General features: G+C 39.6%; 1 protein-coding gene across 5 annotated transcripts in view; it reads left to right on the top strand.

Annotated features, from left to right (window-relative positions):
* The window catches only part of PHF20 (PHD finger protein 20), a 184,822-nt gene that overhangs the window by 36,871 nt on the left and 126,628 nt on the right, over window positions 1-21,323 (top strand). For all 5 annotated transcript variants that reach the window (XM_077831639.1, XM_077831638.1, XM_077831637.1 and 2 more), the window contains exons 3-5: window positions 9,022-9,193; window positions 9,637-9,721; window positions 11,631-11,710. In XM_077831639.1, the coding sequence (XP_077687765.1) occupies window positions 9,022-9,193; window positions 9,637-9,721; window positions 11,631-11,710 (337 nt within the window). The remainder of the gene's footprint in view (window positions 1-9,021; window positions 9,194-9,636; window positions 9,722-11,630; window positions 11,711-21,323) is intronic.

Here is a 21,323-nt window from a genome sequence, read left to right as displayed (position 1 = left end):
CTCCACACGATTCATGATTTTATGGACATCTATCGTATCTCCCCTTAGTTGTCTCTTTTCCAAGATAAACAGTCTGTTTCCTCATGTGGAAACTGTACCATACCCCTAATTTTTTTCTCTCTCCCTTTTCTGTACCTTTTCCAGTTCTAATATATCTGTTTTGAGATAGGGCAACCAGAACTGCATGCAGTTTTCAAGATTTGGGCATACCATTGATTTATATTTTCATATTTTTGTTTTATCTGTCCTTTTCCTATTGGTTCCTAATATTCTGTTAGCTTTTTTGACTGCTGTTGCACATTGAGCAGATGTTTGCAGAGAACTATAAGAACGGCCATACTGAGTCAGACCAAAGGTTCATCTAGCTCAGTATCCTGTCTTCTTACAGTGGCCAATGTCATGTGCACCAGAGGGAATGAACAGAACAGGTAATCATCAAGTGATCCATTCCCCTGCCGCCCATTCCCAGCTTCTGGCAAAGACTTTCTGAAAGTCCAAGGACAATATATGGACTGGATCACTCTCGTCCATGTGCTTGTTGACTCCATCAAAGAATTCTAATAGATTGGTGAGGCACAATTTCCCTTTACAAAGGCCACATAGACTCTTCCCCACCGTATTGTGTTAATCTGTGTGTCTGATAATTCTCTTTATTATAGTTTCATCCGGTTTGCCTGGTACTGAAGTTAGGCTTACCAGCCTGTAATTGCCAGGATTTGCCTCTGGAGCCTTTTTTTTTTTTTAAATAGGCATTACATTAGCTACCCTCCACTCATCTGGTACAGAGGCTGGCTTAAGCAATAGGTTACATACCGCAGTTAGTAGTCCTGCAATTTCATATGAGTGCCTAGAGAACCCTTACGTGAATACCATCTGGTCCTAGTGACTTTCTACTGTTTAATTTATAGATTTGTTCCAAAAGCTACTCTATTGACACCTCAATCTGGGATAGTTCCTGAGATTTGTTACCTAAAATGAATGGTTTAGGTATGGGAGTCTCCCTCACATCATGTGCAGGGGAGACCAATGCAAAGAATTCATGTAGCTTCTCTGCAATGGACTTGTATTCCCTGCATGCTCCTTTAGCACCAGTGTCATCCAGTGATCCCACTGACTGGCAAGCTTCCTGCTTCTGATGGACCCAAAAAAAAAAAAAAAATGCTGTTAGGTTTTGTCTTTTGCTGGTTGCTCTTCAAATTATTTTTGTCCTGCCTAATTACACTTGACTTGCCAAAATTTATGCTCCTTTCTGTTTTCTTCAGTAACTGCTGTAACTGCTTCTGTTTGCTGCATGCCTCTTGGCTCAATTTTGCAATTCCACGTGGCATGTTCTCTGCTCAATACAGGTAGCTCTGGAATGTAATTCTGGAAGCTGAGATTCTTTCCCCCCTTTGGAATGAACCTCTGAAATGGAGCATGCAAGGTCTGTCTTCCATCATTTTGGGAGAGCAAAATATTTGTTTTATGTTGTATTTGAGTTTTGCTGTTGGTCTAGCTGGAGCTGCTCTACTCTGCTTCCTGTTCAGCTGACTCCAGGGTTCATCCCATCATGATGTTGTATGTTGAACAAAGTTGCCGTTGCATGGCTGGTGCATTGTGAACTGGACCTTTATGTTCCTCATTCTACTTTAAAAATACTTTCAAAGTGTAATTATTAGATCATATATTCAATAAAAAATATTGGACTTCGGAGGGATTGTGCTCAAGAACGCCGTGGGGCCTAAAGTCTGCATAATTTAAATGAGTGACTGGGGAACACTTTCCTCTTGGCTGCAGGATTGTCCAGGTATCCCTTTTGGGTGATATTCATTCTGGTTAGAGGAGTTCATGAAGCCAGTCCCAGGTCCTCTTTATTCCAGTGGGGAGTAGGTTACCAGTCTATTCCTAACTGATTTTATAGAGGCAGTTATAGAGAGATGCCTCCCTCAATTGCTCATTCCTGGAATTGGACAAAATTAATGATGCACTTGAAAGAATATCTATTTAATAGAGGTCCCATGTGATAATTAGAAAGAAATGTACTAATGCCTCTTGGATTTGTATATTGATTGTTACCCCCACCCTGCACATCAACCCATTCGTCTCCTATTTCTTTAAAAATCCTAGGATGCAATATTAAAAGTCCACATTAAAAGTTAAAATAGTCAGGAAATGTAAGTGCATTTCCAACAGCAATGTTAACATACATCCACCACAAAATATATTAAACGTGTCAACTTTATTGTCAGCTTTTCTGTGCAGATCATACTGTCTTCTACAAGAGTTGCAGATGCTTAGCACCAGTAAAGATTTGGCTTTGAGTTTTTTTTGTATATAATTACTCTTTCCTTCTAAGCTGTGTATTTTTAACAAAATTATCAGCATTCAATTGAAGGATTTACGAGGTTGTTTTTTTTCTATTGCACGTAGATACAGTAACTTTGTTAGTGTTTCACAAGCTTTTGCATTGTACATGTATGATTGACTGTTTTAAGTAGAAGTGTAACTGTTTTTTGTAATTCGTATTCATTTGAGCTATCCTCTAGGACCTTAAGAATCTTAAAATATGAGGTTTGCTGAGAACTGGATGTACTTGTGATTAGATTTGAATAAAATATCTCTAGAGTACATGCTTCGTGTTTATGTTTAGTAGTACCTTGTAGTCAGTTATGGCAGATTCATAATACTGTTAAATTTCTTTAATAAATGAGAATTTGTGTAGACACTTTTCACTTCTGTGCAACTGATTAGAAACTTTTCAACATAGTTCTGATTGGACAAGTACAGGTAAGTTGAACACTTTTTTTTGCATAAAACAAAAATCTGATTCAGAGGCAAAAGTCTTCGTATTAAGCTGTAAGTGTATTTAAAGTAAGAGATGTATTAATGAAACACCCACTTATAGTACTATAGCTATTGAAAGAGTTAATGTACAATTTCACTTAAGTGCTTATATATGCTACTGTATATGTTCATTGTGTAGCGTGTTTTATTGCATTTTTATTTCAATTGACTTTCATGATTCTAGATTGTCCGCTTATATAGAATAGTACACCTTACCGCAGGATGCTGTGTATCCATCTAAAGTTGTAGTGGAAAAATTGTTTGACATTATAATGTAGTATTTGAGAAGTATGTGGTCATGTAATTTAGACTGTTATAATGCTTGTGCACAAGGAGCAGAGTAAAGGTTGTGTTACCTTGAAATTTGTGGTGATTATAGCTTTGCTTGCCTAATCATGCAACCATAATAAAGGTAAGTAGTAAAGGTAGCTCAGTAGACTAAATTTCTTTTTGTTTAAACACCTTAACTTTTGTTGTTTTTAATGTGCAATTCATTTATCTGTGTGTCTGTCTTCAGCCAGCCTTTACTAGGCGGCCCTCTGATCCTGCTGCCTTGTGCAGGAAATACATGAGCTTATGTTTAATGGATGATACTGGTATGCCTGCCTCCTCAAAATGTCTGAGCTTTGTCGCTACGAGTACTAGTGCCAAATGGAAGAGAGTGGTAGAAAGAGCACCAAACAAGGCCACCCCTTTCTCCAAGCAAAGGCAGATGACTTAAGTATGTTGTAGTTATAGACACAGGTTTATTATACATTGTCGCCAACTATTTGATAGAAAATTTTGGTACAGAGTTAATTTTAAGAGCTATTCAACCTTACTGAAACACTTTTGGCATTCTCAGCTAGTAGGAAGGTCTCTTGTGTATATCTGGACACGACCGATGAAGGGATTGATTTTCAAATTCTTGTCAGAGGTCATTCCACCTTTCATGAGTCCTGCTTGATTGAGATGGAGGATGATAGGTAAAATATGATTGTTTCATAATGTATGTTGACTTTGAAGTCTGTCCTTTAAAAGAGTCTTCAGGCAGAGCAAGATAGGACATCTTTATTCTTTTTGGGGGGGGTAGGAGTAATTGTGTATCTCTAGAGTACACACCTTTTATGAATGTCTGTTGTGGTCTACTGCCAAATAGATCATAGTGATTGAGATCTTATAGAATTTAGAGGGAGCCATGCAGGCGGTATGATGGAGCTGTTGGCAGTGTTTTTAGATTGGGTTTCAGTACATCTTTCATGGATGCTCCCTGTAGGTGAGAGATCCTGGAGCACTGGGCCTGGCACATGACCTGAGGCCTGAACCAGAGGCTATGAACCAAAGTTAGGCCATGTATTAAAGTAGATGTTTGCAAGTTCACTGTTCAACATATGACTTTGGTAAAAGTATTGCTAGTGTTGCTAAAACATAGGCATTCCTAAAAAGTAACACTTACTGGGTGTATGTGAGAACACACTCCAAAAGATAGCCCAAGAACATCCTGACCTAACACCAAATAAGAGGATGTTTTGCCCGAGACACCTGGAGCATGATACAAGGGGAGTAACAAGCAGATGTCATGAAATGCATAAGGTGATAGGTAAGTTGTTTGTTCTATAAATGTTGGGGTATCTTGCTGTAACCTTTTGTGTGGCCAATGGGACAGTAGAGACTCCTGCTGTGGACTGAGCTCCTCCTTGCCTCAAGGCACTCGTATTGTGTACCTGTAACCATGGAGCCAGGGTGCTAGGACTGTGTCTTGAGGGAAATAAACCTGGCTGAGTGCCTTCGTTGCCAAACTTGAGTCTGTGGTCTTTCTGGGTAGTACTGTCGAGGTCTGCTGAACCAACTATCTGGGCTGGGGTGGGACAGCGCACGGAGAAAGCGCACTTGCACCTAACTGACCACACTTCCTAATCGAACATCTCTCTCTATTTGAGAAAATTGTAGAAGGTGAATGTCCTAAAGTGTTAGGTAGCATTGTGACTTCCATCTCTTTCTGCAGTGTATAATGGCTTGTAAAAAGTTTCCAATAATTTGAAGATATCTTCTGGTTCTTCTTTGAGTAGATGCAGATGTGTATTCCACTTAAGTGTATGCACGTGCCGGAGCCTTTTCCCTAGCAGTACCCGTAGGGGGTCGGCTCTTGCACCTCATGGCTGTGCCCCCTCCCCGGCTATATGAGGGTGCCACCCTGACCCCCCTCAGTTCCTTATCACCCATGGCGATGAGAGTCAGAGTTCTTTGTGGCTGTAGTCTCTCAAACTCTCATTTGGTCTTAGCCTAGTTTATTGTTGTATATCGTAAGTTACTTAGTGTTCCCTGGTGCTGCCCTTACCAGGGTTCAGACATCCTTGCACAAAAAGGCAAGATCCCCAAGAGTGACTCGCACACATGGTGCTTGCTTTATCTAAGCAAGGCCCACCTTAAGAAATGCTGTTTAATTTTAAAATTGTTTAAAAAGTGGAATCGGGTGGCGCAGGACCTTCACCTCAAGCAGCACCTGCTTGAACAAGCCATGGGGCCTTATCTGGTACAGAGGCCCTCCTTGGGCTGAAGATCGCCCTTGGGCTCGGAGAGCACTGCCAGCTCTTATTCTGTGTGTGTGGGGTGAGGGGGTTGTGGTACCTTATTTCTGCCCTGCTGCTGGCAGCAGAGCTGCCTGAGAGCTGGGCAGATGGAGAGCGGCAGCTGCTGGCTGGGAACCCAGCTCTGAAGGCACAGTCGCTGCCAGCAGCAGCACGGAAGTAAGGATGGCATGGTATGGGATTGTCACCCTTCTGTGTTGTAATTGAAATCAGTGTGTATTTTTTATTACAAATATTTGCACTGTAAAAATGATAAAAGATGGTATTTTTCAGTTCATCACATACAAGTATTGTAGTGAAATCTCTTTGTTGTGAAAGTGCAGCTTACAAATGTAGTGTTTTTTACATAACTGCACTCAAACAAAACAGCGCAAAACTTCAGAGCCTACAAGTCCACTCAATCCTCCTTCAGCCAATGGCTAAGACAAACAAGCTTGTTTACATTTACAGAAGATAATGTTGCCCTCTTTTTTTAATTACAGTATCACCAGAAAGTGAGAACAGGTATGTGCATGGCACTTTTGTAGCCAGCATTGCAAGGTATTTACGTACCACATATGCTAAACCAGTGGTTTTCAAACTTTTTTACTGGTGACACCTTTCACATAGTAAGCCACTGAGCGTTACCTTCCCCCCTTCATAAATTAACAACACTTTTAAATATATTTAACACCATTATAAATGCTGGAGGCAAAGCGGGGTTGGGGTGGAGGTTGACAGCTCACAACCCCCCATGTAATAACCTCGCTACCCCTTGAGGAGTCCCGACCCCCAGTTTGAGAATCCCTGTGCTAAACATTCGTATGCTCCTTCATGCTTCGGCCACCATTCCAGAGGCCGTGCTTCCATGCTGAAGTTGCTCATTTAAAAAAAATAAAAAATGCGTTAATTAAATTTGTGACTGAACTCCTTGGGGGAGAATTTTGTCCCCTGCTCTGTTTTACCTGCCTTCTGCCATATATTTCATGTTATTGTAGTCTTGGAGTATGACCCAGCACATGTTGTTCATTTTAAGAACACTTTCACTGCAGATTTGACAAAACGCAAAGAAGATTTTTTTGAGATTTCTAAAGATAGCTACAGCACTTGACCCAAGGTTTAAGAATCTTCCAAAATCTGAGAGGGATGAGGTGTGGAGCATGCTTTCAGAAGTCTGAAAAAAGCAACTACTCTGATGCAGAACCTGCAGAACCCAAACCACCAAAAAAGAAAATCAGCCTTCTGCAGGTGGCATCTGACTCAGATAATGAAAATTAACATGTGTTGGTTTGCATTGTTTTGGACTGTTACCGAGCAGAACCGGTCATCAAAATGGACATACGTCCTCTAGAATGGTGATTGAAGCAAGAAAGGACATGTGAACCTTTAGCGCATCTGGAACATAACTATCTTGCAACACTGGTCAGTGCCATGAGAACAGTGCCCTGAGAACACCTGTTCTCACATTCAGGTGACATTGTAAACAAGAAGCGGGCAGCATTATCTCCCTCAAATGTAAACAAACTTGTTTGTCTGAACAATTGGCTGAACAATTGGCTGAACAAGAAGTAGGACTGAATGGAGTTGCAGGCTCTAAAATTTTACACTGTTTTATTTTTGATGCAGGTTTTTTGTATATAATTCTACATTTGTAAGTTCAACTTTCATGATAAAGAGATTGCACTACAGTACTTGTATTAGATTGATTGAAAAATACTATTTCTTTTGTTTTTACATTGCAAATACTAGTAATCAAAAATAAATATAAAGTGAGCACTGTACATTTTGTTTGTGTTGTAATATCAATCTATTTGAAAATGTAGAAAAAAAATCCACAAATATTTAAATAATGGTATTTTATTATTGTCAGTGCGATTAATCACAATAAATTTTTTTAATCACGTGATTAATTGCGATTAATTTTTTTAATTGCTTGACAGCACTACTTAAATCCTAATAAACTGCAGTTTTTTAGATGACCATGCTTACTTCCATTACTCCTTGATCAGACAGAATCACTGAGTTCCTGTTTGATTTTATACCTTAAACTAGCTGGAGTAAAAAAGTTAAGTTGCCCATGTTGGGGGTTCTGAAGACCCTGTGTAACGGCTTTGGATGCTCCTGAAACTCTAATATGGTCTTGGAGAGATTTAAAACTGGAGTATCTTTTTAACTATGTCAATGAAATTTAGCCTTCAAAGATGTTGGTGTATAATCTCAGTGAGATTTTGGATGTGTTCTCTTGTTACTGGCATGTGGTCAAATATAGTTATTGGATAGAAAGGGTATTGTGGCAACCAGGGACCAGTTTGAGAAATTATGTATTTTATCCTTGGGTGGGAAAAATAGGAGTAGTGTCTATATCCATGAGGTTCCTGTCTGCACATGTGGCAGGCTGTTAAATGGTAGCTGCAGTGAAAGGTCTCCCTAAAGTTAATGTTTTACTGATAAGTCCTTGATAGGTTCAGTCACTACTAATAATTGTTGGGTGGTCCCACTTGCAGTCCACTATTTCTTCTATTTTCTGAAATAGATCCCTCAATTGATGAGGAGTTGTGTACTGAACCCAGAATGATACTTCACCACTTACGCTATCATTATTGGAGAACAGAGGCATGAGAGATATGGAGGTTGAGCAAAGTTATTGGGTTTAAACAATGCATAAACATTAAGGAGAACATAAAGCAATTTATAATGAAATGACATTGATAATATGCTGGTTATGACATCCATACTGGGCAAAGTAGTGGAACTGCTGATGGCAAACTTTATCAATAAAAATTTATTGTAATTGGAAATAGGTTCTTCTCAAAGTACAATATCAGATTGGTTGGCAAGATTACAGGTTTGAATGGTAAGGGTAACTTGTGTAATATACTTTTTCTGTTAGATAATTGATTTATTACTACATTATATCCTGACTTAAAAAAATGTACAAAATCAATATTCCCATTAAATGATAAATCTCAAAACTTGTTGAGGGTTTGAGTAAGGTGTATCTAGAGGGATGTATCAGAAGGATTAGCTCTTATCCCAGTGTTATTCAATATTGGTCAGTAACCTGAAAGGAAATATAAAATTATTGCTGGTTAACTAGGCAGATGACACAAATTGGTGGGTTGGTAAATGATGATGACAGGTCATATATACTGAGCAATCTGGATCACTAGGCACAATCAGATATGTATTTTAATACAGTTAAATCTTGTGTACTTACGAAGATAGATATTGCCATGCTAGATCAGATGCATGATCCACTTTAGTCCAGTATGCTGTCTCTGAGTACTAGCCCTGTTGATTGAAGAGGCATCCCAAAATTGTGTGTTTGTGTCTTGCTACCTTTGTTGGAAAGACAGTGAGATAAAACATAGAAGTTTATGTGGATAGAAGAGATGTTTTATTTTACTGTTTGTAGAAGCTATACATAAAACAAATAAAACAAAAATAGAGGAACTATGGGAAAAAGCTGTTCCCATATCTTCAGGTCTTGGTACCACTGTAGACTGCTTAAGCATCATTCTTTTCATTTTTGCTAGTGTCAGCAGAACCACTAGATATATGTATGGCCTTATTGTAATAATCCTACTAATTTTTGAGGCATCTCATTTTATTCTTCACCAGAGTTATTTTAGTGAACTCTTTATTTCCATAGGTATCCAGCTCATATTGAAGAAATTGACTATGAAGAAGGAAAAGTGCTTATCCATTTCAAACGCTGGAATCACCGATATGATGAATGGTTTTGTTGGGACAGTCCTTATCTGCGTCCCTTAGAGAAGATACAGCTACGGAAAGAGGGGTTACATGAGGAAGATGGATGTGGTGTAAGTTGAAAACAGTGTATTCAATGAATTCCCATTATTCAGCTAGTTATGTACAAAGTCTTCTATCCAAACCATTAAGGTCCCTGAATACGTGGTCAGATATAATTTGTGATTATTATTATAGCTGAGTGCTGACAATGTCATTGGTGTGGTACAGATGGAGGAAGAAACAGTCCCTGCCTGAAGGAGCTTACAGTCTCAATAGAATGGTGTGAACTTCTCTTTTTTACATATCTAACCCAAAGTAAATTCTTTCTTGTGCACAAGTGCTGCTGCAGTGGCTGCGTGTTGAAGGATATGGGGTGTTCTTTTCATTTTTGCTTTTTTACTTTTAACAAATAAATAGTTCTAGTGTTTTTATGAAGCAGTATATCTTAAATCTTCCTAATTTTGTTTCTCTAATTCAGGAAGTATAAATTGTTAGTTTTATTTTCTCTTTGTAGGGATTTCGTATAAACGATCAGGTATTGGCTTGCTGGTCTGATTGTCGTTTTTATCCCGCCAGAGTCACTTCTGTTAACAAGGATGGTAAGTCACAGCTATTCATTTTGTTGTACTTAATAACTGGGTAACTTCCATTGTGTTCAGAATTTCCTCATGCTTCCAGAGAACATGGCACATCTCTTGAAAGAAAAGTCATTACACTACAGTGTGTTAATTTTATGAAAAAGTTAGTTCTGTTCTATAACTTCTCATTAAATATGGTTGATACGTAAAGTGGGTATGTTGTGCGGTTATTTTTGTTTTGTTTTTTTTTTCCTCCAGTGGCTAGCATGAGCTACCAAATGACCTAACTTGGGGCGGGGGGAGGAGAAGCAATTACGTTTTTTTTTAAAGCTACTTCACATAATTGCTAAAGAAGTGCTGGCAGCAGAGAACAGGCACAACATAATCTTTTTGTCTTAAATGAGAGGATCCAGTTCGATGAAAGAAATTATTTCTCTAAGATTCACATTAATGCTTTCACCCTTAATGTATTTTTTCTATATTTGGAAGACACAGGCTAAATAAATAAAATACAAAGGTCTTTTTAAATATCTGGGACCATCTTATGTATTGCTGAATTCATCTTCCTTGAAATGCAGCGGTCTGAGGTTTATTTTCTTTTTCAGACGTGCACAAAGCATTCTTCTACCAAAACTATCTCTGTATTCTTGATGAGTGTGTCAGGCCCACTATTAAATACATAAAAGTGGGAAAGAGCGTAGACATGTATTTTCTGTTGAAACTTAAATTATTCTACATTTAAATCAGGTATGCTTTACTTTCAGCAGAATGCGTTATTTTCCTCATCATAGAAGTTGGAATTCAAATTTTTTACCTTTACAGTATGCTTTCTGGAAAATATACTGTAGGGAACGCTGCTTGGGAGTTGTAGGCTGGATCAGCTAATAGAATATGGTCCAGTATCAGTTTTAAAGAGTCAAACAATGAAGCTTGTGTCAGTTTCTTTTGGAGATTATTCCACAATTTAATACAGCTCTCTCAAGATTATTTGCTGTGGATATCACTAAGAGATTATAGAGAGTTACAGAATAATTTTCAGCCTAATGATTCTTAATATAGGTCACTAAAATATGAGAGAAATGGGTAGAAATGTGAAACACTTGAGTCTGACACACTGCTATGCAGGAGCAGAGTTTAGATGTATTTGGCATCATAATTTCTCAGCTCTTCTCTTGTTCAGCAGGATGTAAGGCATTTATAAATGTGTTTGCAACTTGGTCATTGCAACAAGGTCACATGGGGGTACATTTTTTTTTTTAATTTTAAATTTTTTTTAATCTATAGGAATATTTTCATAATTTAGGAGAGATGCAAAATAGTACAAAACATCTCAGTTGCAGAAAGCTTAAGCAAAATCAGTCAATCACCAATTGCAAAAACTCCAGGAACACCTACAAAATACACTTAATTATTGCAGAACCTACAGGTTAAACACACAGGGCCAGTTCCTACTTCCTGCACGCCCTGCCTTCATTGGCACTACCAGTGTGAGTACTGTAAACGGGAAGGAATTGCTCATGTTCTTTAATTTGACTTTGATTCCCTTCCGATCGGTTAGTCTCAAAATTAATTCTTTTGTTTTATTTTTTTAGTTGAAAGCATGGAGTCTAAGAAATAATTTCATCAGTCCCCACATGCATGCATTCGTGTGTACTGACAAATTGTTTTACTCATGATTTTTATTAATAAACTCATTCTTACATTAATAGACAAAACTAGAAGAAATAGACTGTATTCTCCCTTCATACATGTATATCCTTAAACTTTAGGTATCTTTAATGAAACATTTTCGTAACCCTAAAAAAGTGAATTTTTACTTAGAACCAGATGTGCATCTCTAGAACTGGAATGCTCAGTGTTTATTCTTTGAATAATTATCAAAATGCAAGTTAAATTACACTCTTAATCAGGATGTGTTCTCAAATTTTAGGTACTTACACTGTGAAATTTTATGATGGAGTAGTTCAGACTGTCAAAAATATTCACGTCAAAGCTTTTTCCAAAGATCAGGTGAGAAATGTTGTGTTTTCTCTAATTTAATTCTAAAAGACTAGCTATTGCTGAAATCTGACAATTCAATTGATTTGTTCATGTTGGTGTCAGTAAAAAATCCATCAAGTGAACACTTATCTGTCACTAAATATGATACCCACTGGGCAAAGAAAACCTAGTAAATGAAAAAAGACAATTTATGGTATGGCTCATGAATATTAAAGTTTGCTGCTGCTTGTTCTCAGAAGAAATAGGTCTTGAAACAAAGATGTTGTATGTATCTCTGGTTAAGGCTCCTTTCTTCGATTCATGGATGATTCAAAATGGACACATTCTAGGTTTATAGGGGGTCATTTCAAACGTAGCACAAGTGTCTTACTTATTTTAAAGAGTAATATATCAGTAGAAACAAAACTGCTAAAATTGCCCAATTTTTTTTTTAAAAAGGGTGGGTGGGTGTGGGCGTGTGTCAAGAATAATTCTTTTCCTATCCCATATAATACTTGCCCAGAATTCACCTAGTTATAGTCTGACTACCCTTCAGTGTCGACTACCCTTCAGGACCCCTCCATGAGGGAGGATTCAGGGCCTCCTACATTAAGTGGTGTAAGCTTTCACTTCATAGATGCATTAGGGAGATACATTTTTTTTTTTTCTCTTCACCCACATTCTTCTTCCATGGAGGATCTCTTCTGTCTGATAAGGCACGTTACTCCCCCTCGCCATTCACAGTGATATCCTTTAGCCAAGGGCAGAAACAAGAATTGGGTCACTTCTAAAGACCTCCCGCCCCCCCCTTTCACCCCCCGTATGATAGCAGAATGAAGCACTTCCTCTTTTCCTCATTGTAATTTGTAAATTTAAAGTAATAGGATGTGTAACTTTTTAGTGCAGGCTTATAGTAAAGGTTCTGTAATACTGTTTTTATCGAGACTCTTAACCAGTAAATGATTTTAAATAAATATTAGAAATTTATCACTACAGGATTGTGATTTAAGTTTGTATCATATCTGTCATGTATTGTCAATACTTTAATCAGCTCTGCCCTAATAATATCCTGTGATAACTTTTTTGTTTTTTAAACGTATACCCATCACACAGTTGTTCCTGACCACATTTATCGTTTTAAGAAGTGCGTGTGTGAGACTAGCTGATCACTGTCAAATAAAATGTCAGACTCCAGCTCTAGGTTGTAAACATAACCCACAGTCATGTCCTTAGGCAAAAGCTGTGCACCAAAACTTGAAGGCCAGTAGGCTGGGCATCTGTCAGACTTGTGGAGGAAGTGAATTCTAGATTTGATGGTTCTTCATTCAGATGTCATGCCAACAGAAATTGTCAGGCGAGAGTCTGTTGGCTAATCTCTTCTGTTGTCAATGCAGGAGGAGATCCTGGAAGAATCTTCATTGCAATGACAAGTGGATTTATTTTATTTAAAATGTGTATCTTATTTCACTGAATGATCTTTTTATGAAATGTTCTGCATAATTTTTTATTTGATTACATACGTCCATTCCTCTGAAGGCATGCATGTGTGTCTCGTGCACTGGTGCTGGAGATTTTTCCCTATCAGTAACCATGGGGGTGGCCTCTGATGCTGGATGATACCATTCTTTTGTAGTTGTAAGGGAGATGCTGTGCTGGACAAATTTTCTGGTTATGTTCTAGTGTATCATAATTAGGGAGAAAGGGTAAAATGTTCAGAAGAACCTGAATGACTTAGCTCAAGTCGCAGTAAAAGGGGAATTAGGTTCCTAAGTCATTTAAGTCCTTCTGCATATGTTAACTAACATCCCCAGTTGGAATTAAGTATGATTCCATTAAATTTACTTAATCCTCCAGTAAAGGAAAAGGCATTTGAATTACAATAACTAAAAGATTGATAAAGAGAAAATCAAGCAAACGTTTTGGATTGCTATTTTTTTCTACGTAGAGGAAAAATCCTGTTGCTAGTCATAGAATCATAGAATATCAGGGTTGGAAGGGACCTCAGGAGGTCATCTAGTCCAACCCCCTGCTCAAAGCAGGACCAATCCCCAATTTTGGCCCAGATCCCGAAATGGCCCCCTCAAGGATTGAACTCACAACCCTGGGTTTAGCAGGCCAATGCTCAAACCACTGAGCTATCCCTCCCCCAAAGTCTTTCAGGATTCAGACTTGGAGTGGCCATAAAGCATTTGTGTATTGGATTCTTCAGATTTTTCAAACTTCCGCTATACAAATACCTCCCACTGCTTTTTTGCTTGAAAAAAAATGATTGCAGAAGGGAACAAAATTGTGTAGATGTATGAAAGGGTTTTTCCTCTTATGACACTGCCTCGGCACATCCCTGTGGTAGGAATCAAATAACCTACAAAGTAAGCCAGGAGACCCTTTTCAGAGTTCACCCCATGTGTGGCAGTGATGGCACCTTTTTATCATCACAGCATGCAAGAATCTAGATATTGATAAACAGTCCAGTCACATTCAAAGCTCTTGAAATCACCTGTTTCCCATTCAGTGTCTCAGGGTTGAGTAATGTAGGGAAGTTGGTCTTGGAGTCCAAAGACCAAAAATACTCTTCTAATATTTTATTCACAGACAAAAGAACTGTGTGAAGATAGACTTAAGGTTAAACATATGTAACGGTAATTTAATACTACAGGGATGTTGTAATTAAGGAAAAACCAAGCATAAAAAACCCATGAAATTCTGTTAACGTTACACTTAAAAGAAATCCAAATATGTTAAGGTAAGAAATGTATAAATGTATAACCCAAACAATCTTAACTGTGCTCTCTAGTAATACCATGTAATAATCATATTATATTATTATTAAAAAGAAAAGGAGTACTTGTGGCACCTTAGAGACTAACCAGTTTATTTGAGCATGAGCTTTCTCAAATAAACTGGTTAGTCTCTAAGGTGCCACAAGTACTCCTTTTCTTTTTGCGAATACAGACTAACACGGCTGTTACTCTGAAACCTATTATTATTAAGGCATTTTAGTTTATGGTTGAACTGATTTTTAAAGGCAGATTTTTTTTGTAGATTTTTATCCTTGTGGCATTGCTACTGGGTAGAATTCATTTATTTGGGTGTATTTCTTATAAGTATAACCTTTACTCTGAATTTCCTGACTTCATAATGCTTGGTTTGGGATGATTACAACATCCTTGTAATATGTAATTTTTTTAACCCTTAAATTAGATACATAATCTCAATATTAACTGAATTTTAATGGAGTATTTTTGGTCTGGCAATTTCCTGAATTTTTAAAATTAGCAGATTTCATACACAAACCGGAAGTAGCAAACCGCAAAAGAATCTGCTATGCAGTGTTTCTGATGTTTTAAAGATATCAACCATAAATTTTTAAATTAAATTTTTTCTTACCATGTAAGAGCAGATTTGTTGGCACACCAAAGCAGCCATAGTTGCTGGCCAGTTAAGCTAGATTTATAGCTGTTTGCATTGCCAGAGCAGGGCACAACAGCCAGAGTTAAGTGGTTAATCTGACTGTTAATTTGTAATTGCCTTGTTGGTTTAGAGGGTTGTATTAGGGTGTCTGTGTGGGCGGGGGGGCAGAACCCTGGGTCCCAATGTCTGTGCTTTAAAGGCTTACTGTGCATTCCTCTGACTGTTCCCCCTGCCCTGTGCCATGCCATGAGGAGCCTTTCAAACACCAATGTCCAAGCTATCAGGAAGCCATGGAATCATTGAAGAGCAATGACAGTTGGGCCTAGTAATCTGCTGCTGAGAATTTTTGATGTGTTTAGTTTTCCTCATGCCAGGGTGATTACAGTCATGAGAATTGTTACATGCAAAGTAGTGGTAGCATAAGGGGTGCTGGTTAGTTTAGTTACTATGATGTCACAGTGTCATTAAAGAGTTAGTTGAGCTGTTACTTTGAGCCTCTCTGTAGCCTATATAATCATAGTCATCAGATACAACAATCAGTAATTTAGCTTAATTCCAACCTAATTTCTGCACATGTAGCTTGTGCACAAGATTACAATAAATGTTGTTGGTAGTCCATCGCTGAGTATGGCGATACTGTCGCAGTTCTCATCTATGGCTACACATATGACTCTGAAGTCAGAGTCTGTTACGCTAAGGGCATGCGAAGGCTGTATTTATATTTGATGATACAGCTCTGTGGCACCTTTCACTTGCAGCCTGAAGATGAATTTGTTAATCGTGCTCAAACCTGTTACATGCTAATGTTGTCAGACCACCAGTGAGTCCTGTTCTGAGCCATTTGCTCAGGTTCTTCGGGATTGATGCCAGCCCACTGGAGACTGCTCTTCAGATTATTTTTGAAGTGCTTATATGGACAACGCTTCTTTCTTTTGCCCTGACTCAGCTCCCCATATAAGATTTCTTTTGGGAGATGGTGGTCTGTTCTGATGACATGTTCCGTCCATCTAAGTTGTGCTTTCAGTAACGTTTCCTCAACACTGGTCTTGTTTGCTCTTTCAGGGACCTTAATATTGGTCACTCTGTCCTTCCAGAGAATGCTCATTATTGAGTGGAGGGAGCACGTGTGAAATTGCTCAAGCTGTTTAATTTGATGTCTATAAAGAGTCCACGTCTCAGATGCATACAGGAGAGACGTTAGAGCCACTGCACTAGAGATAGTCAATTTGTTGGAGAGACAAATGTTGTCTTGGTTAAGGACTTTTGTTCAGAGTCAGCCAAGGACCTGGTTGGCTTTATTAATTCTGGAGGAAATTTCCTCATCAGGGAAACTGTCAGTTGAGATGGTGCTGCCCATATACTTGAACTGATCCACATTTTTCAGCTGTGTGCCTTGGATGGAGATGGCTGGCACTGGGCCGTTGGAATGAGGTGCTGGTTAGAACAAGACCTCTGTCTTCCTGAGACTGATGGTGAGGTCAGAGAGCTGGGATGCTTCAGAAAATCTATCGATGACCTGAAGGTCATGTCTATGCGCCATCAAGGCACAGTCATCTGCAAAAAGTGCTTCGATGAGAAGTCTCTCCAGCATCTTGGTCTCGGCATTGAGGCTTTAAAGATCAAAGAGGGAGCCATTGAGTCGGTAGTGGATTTATATCCCCTGATCCAAATCCCTTGTGGCATGGCTGAGGACACAGGCAAACAACAAGTTGAACAGCACTGGAGCAAGTACGCAGGCTTGCCTTACTTTATTAGAGATTTCAAATGAGTGTGAAAAGTCACCACTGGTGAGCACTTGTACTGTCATGTGGTCATGGAACAGATGATGGTTTGTATGAACCTTCTTGGGCAGCCCAGTTTATGCAGAATAGCCCATGGGACCCCCCTCTATTGATAGTATCAAAAGCTTTGGTTAAATCAATGAAAACTGCATACAGGTCTATGTCCTGCTCTAAACATTTTTCCTGGACTTGCCTTAGGACAAAGATCATGTCCATAGTACTATGAGCTGATCTGAAACCACACTCTGCTTCTGGCAGATTCTCCTCAGATATGTTTGCAATAAATCTGTTCAATAGAATGCAAGCTAGCATTTTCCCTACTGTACAGAGTTGAGCAATGCCTCTGTAGTTTTCACAGTCCGCTTCGCTGCCTTTGTTTTTGAACAGTGTTACAATAATAGCATCTTTTAAGTTTTTGGCATTTTTTCTTCCTCCCAAATGCTACTCAAGATGTCATGGAATGCCTTGGGGCCTGCTACTTTATACAGTTCTGCTAGAATACCATCCTTTCCAGACTCTCCCCTCCCTCCCCCCCAGAGGCCAGCTGCAGGGCCCCCCTCCTTCCCAGGCCAGATGCTCACACCCTCTACCGCCCAGGGATCCAGAGGGAAAAACAGCCTGATGCTGGGTCCCAGGCTTCCACGGAGTTTCCGGCCCACTGTTGCCTCCTTCCTCCAGTGTGTGCTTGGAACTGCAGCTGCTGGGAACCCTCCAGTTCTCTTTCTCTCTTCCCCTACCCACCCCCTTGTCTTTTATTTGTAAGCTGAGCTCTGCCAGGTCCAGCGGCCCTTAGTGGCCACCAACAACTCTGCAGCCCATTTCGAGGAGTGGGGGGGAAGGAAGTTGTGCGTGCGCAACATGAATTTTTGCAAAATTCTGCATTATGCACTGGCGCAGAATTTCCCCAGGGGTAAAAGTGTGTGACCCATACTAGGCCTCCCACAGGTGCTGTTAAAGGGTCAAGATGGATAATCAGCTGAACATGCGCTCCGAATATGATGCTGTGACCAAAAAGCTAATGTGATCCTGGGATTCATAAGTAGGGGGATATTGTGCAGGCATAGAGAGGCTGTACCTTTGTTTGGCCCTGGAATATTGTGTCCAGTTCTGATGCCCACGGTTCAAGAGTGTGTTAATAAATTGGAGAGGATTCAGAGAAGAGTCAAGAGAATGATTAAAAGATTAGAAAACATGCCTTCTGTAGACTCTAAGAGCGCAATCTATTTAATTTAAGAGAAGATCGGGATGACTTGAGTACAGTGTATAAGTACCCACATAGGGAATAAATATTTAATAATGGGTTCTTCAGTCTAGCAGAGAAAGGTATAACATGATCCAGTGGTTGGAAGTTGAGGCTAGATAAATTCAGACTGGAAATAAGGATACGTTTTTAATGGTGAGAGTAATTAAGCATTGGAACAGTTGACGAAGCGTTGTGGTGGGTTCTTCATAAGTCACAATTTTTAAATGAAGATTGGATGTTTTTCTAAAATCTGTTCAGGGAATTGTTTTGGGGAAGTTTTCTGGTCTGTGTTATACAGATTAGACTGATCACATTAATCCTTCTGGCCTTGGAATCTTACTCCTGAGGGAATTCTGTGCCAAAAAATTAAATTCTGTGCACAATATTTTAAAATTCTGCACATTTTATTTGTCAAAATAACACAATATAATCACACTAGTTTCAATTATTTTGGTAATTTATTTCAAAATACTGTCAGCAAGTATGTCTGTAACAGTACTGACAAAAAGGTTCCCCAAGGAGTAGGGAGTTAGAAACCCCTACAACAGCCCAGTTCCTGTTTCTCTATTATGCTTTTGTTGCGTTTCTTGGTCTGGGTTTGTCACATGTGCCAGCTGGGCACATGTTGAGGGAAAACTCCACCCCTCCAGTTTGACACTTGACCCCCTACTCCCCAGAGCCCAGCTGCGGAGCGCCCCCCAGCCTAGACACCTGCGTCCCCTACCTCCCAGAGCCCAGGAATCCAGAGAGAGAGAGAAACCGCCTGATGGTGGGTTCTGATGGATGGTTCAGTTTCCTGCCCACTGCCTCCTTCCTTCATGACGTGCGGGGGACTGAAGCTGCCTGGAAGGCTCCAGCTCCCCCTCCTCCCAGTCATGTCCTGTATTGGAGAGCTGGGCTCTGCTGGATCCAACAGTACCTGGTAGCGGCCAGCAACTTTGTAGCAGCCATTCTGTGGGGGAAAATGAAATTCTGCGCAGAACATTAATTCTTTGCAAATTCTGCATTGTGCAGTGGCACAGAGCTCCCCCAGGAGTAATCTATGAACTGTATGGTTAAATCAGTTTTTATCAAGGGTTACTGGATTTGGTGGCAAGAAAGTCACATTCATCTGTTTCGTGAGACTGCAGACTCATTGTCTGCAAGGTTGGAAAAACAGTTTGACTCTGTTTTTGACCCTTCTCTGTATGTTCCTTTGGCTAGGGAACAGGCTGTGCAGATTCTCACACAGATCATTGGTTATTTGTTGCTGAAAGGGGAAGCTAGGATTCCAGATTTTCTTGTTATGTCATGAAGCAGTGTAGGCAGTGGGCATTCAGAACAAAGTAATTCCTTCAGCTCTATATCTGTAAAGCGTGAAACATGCCTTAGCAGGCTACATAAATAACAGATGTTTGAATCTGAAGGACTTGGTGTGTGGTGGTGAATCCTTTACATTTTTTTTTTTGGCCATCAGTCTGCTTTTGGAACAACTGAAAAGACCATGCAGTATCCAAAGATGGGGTTCCAAGTTCTTATCTTAGACTTAATGGGTTGGATTTTCTCTTATCCTTGATAGGTTTGGGATTACCAATAGTGCAAGTATATTTGCTATAACAGCTATTTCTGCTTACTGTATCCCCGTTTGGGGGGGGGAGGGGGAAGGGTTCAGGTTTTTTAATCTTTGAACAAGATTTCTCAAAGATGTGAATGTTTATCGTCCAACTTATTGATCAGTGAGATCATGAGACTGAAATTTGGTCCCTACTTTGGTAGCCTGTATTTATTGTGGAAAGTTTTTCCTAGTTGCTAAATGACATCAGCAGTTTCAAGGGTTGGAAGATATACATTATACAATTTCATTATGCAGTTTGAAATAGTTTTGACATGTCATCCATATTTGATTTTACAATTCCATTTATTGTTTTCAGTGTTTTTCTGAAGCATTACAGTCTTCCAAGTACAGCTTAGTTACATATCTTAGATATTAAAAGGGATATTGGCAGTTTGTATTCTTTCTGATAGGAAGGTAATAAAGTGAAAACACTCTGTCAGGCCAGTGGCTTTTGAACTGGATCAAATAGCATATTTAGACATGCTGTAGCCTAGCTGGGGTTGCTGTATCAGAAAGACTTGGAGACCATTATACTGGGGGTTGGTGAAGTTTACGTTTTAATGTGCTTGTACTTGCAACTTGTAAATCTGTTACTTGAAGCTCAGTTCATAGAATTGAATACCATGATGTAATCTTTGTGGCAGGTGACCATATCAAGTAGAAAATTAAAACACACTGATAGTACTAGTAGCATTTTTGCAGATGATTTGGTTTAAGTCTGGAATTATCCTTTAAAAAATATTTGAATAGTATTTGAGTTTTGATGTGTGGTAATGAATTATGCTGATAACCTATTGCTCAGTGAGTATCGGAATACAGTAAAACCTGCCTTAGTGACCACCTCTGAAGAGGGGCCACCTGTCATGAGCGACTACTTGCAGAGACCACGGAACATTTTCCCCTATAACAGTGTTTCTCAAACTGGGGTCTGCGGATCCCTGGGCATCCCTGAGGGTACTCAAGGCGGTCCACGGCCCCTGCTGATCAACTCCTCCCCCTCCCTCTATCTCCTGGAGGCTACTAAAGCTAAACCAGTAGATACTAGGTGCTAAAAGTCCAGTGGCACAATGGGGCTAAGGCACTCTCCTTTCCTAACCTGCTCCGTACGCTGCCCCTGCACTGAGTGCCAACTCATATTAAGGTCAGAAGGGACCATTATGATCGTCTGACCTCCTGTACAATGCAGGCCACAAATCTCCTGCAGTCAACCTCTCACCTATGTCAGAGCTATTGAAGTCCTCAAATCATGGTTTAAAGACTTCAAGGTGCAGAGAATCCTCCAGCAAGTGACCTGTGCCCCATCCGACAGAGGAAGGCGAAAAACCTGCAGGGCCTCTTCCAATCTGCCCTGGAGGAAAATTCCTTCCCGACCCCAAATATAGTGATAAGCTGAACCCTGAGCATGTGGGCAAGATTCACCAGCCAGATACCCAGGAAAGAATTCTCTGTAGTAACTCAGATCCCACCCCATCTAACATTCCATCACAGGCCATTGGGCCTATTTACCATGAATAGTTAAAGAACAATTAATTGCCAAAATCATGTTATCCCATCATACCATCTTCTCCATAAATTTATCGAGTTTAATCTTGAAGCCAGATACGTCTTTTGCCC

Source organism: Eretmochelys imbricata, chromosome 13 (genome assembly GCF_965152235.1).
Source record: "Eretmochelys imbricata isolate rEreImb1 chromosome 13, rEreImb1.hap1, whole genome shotgun sequence".
In the NCBI taxonomy this organism is placed as follows: domain Eukaryota; kingdom Metazoa; phylum Chordata; order Testudines; family Cheloniidae; genus Eretmochelys; species Eretmochelys imbricata.
Note: the sequence above shows the minus strand (reverse complement) of the source record. Positions and strands in the feature narration are given on the sequence as shown.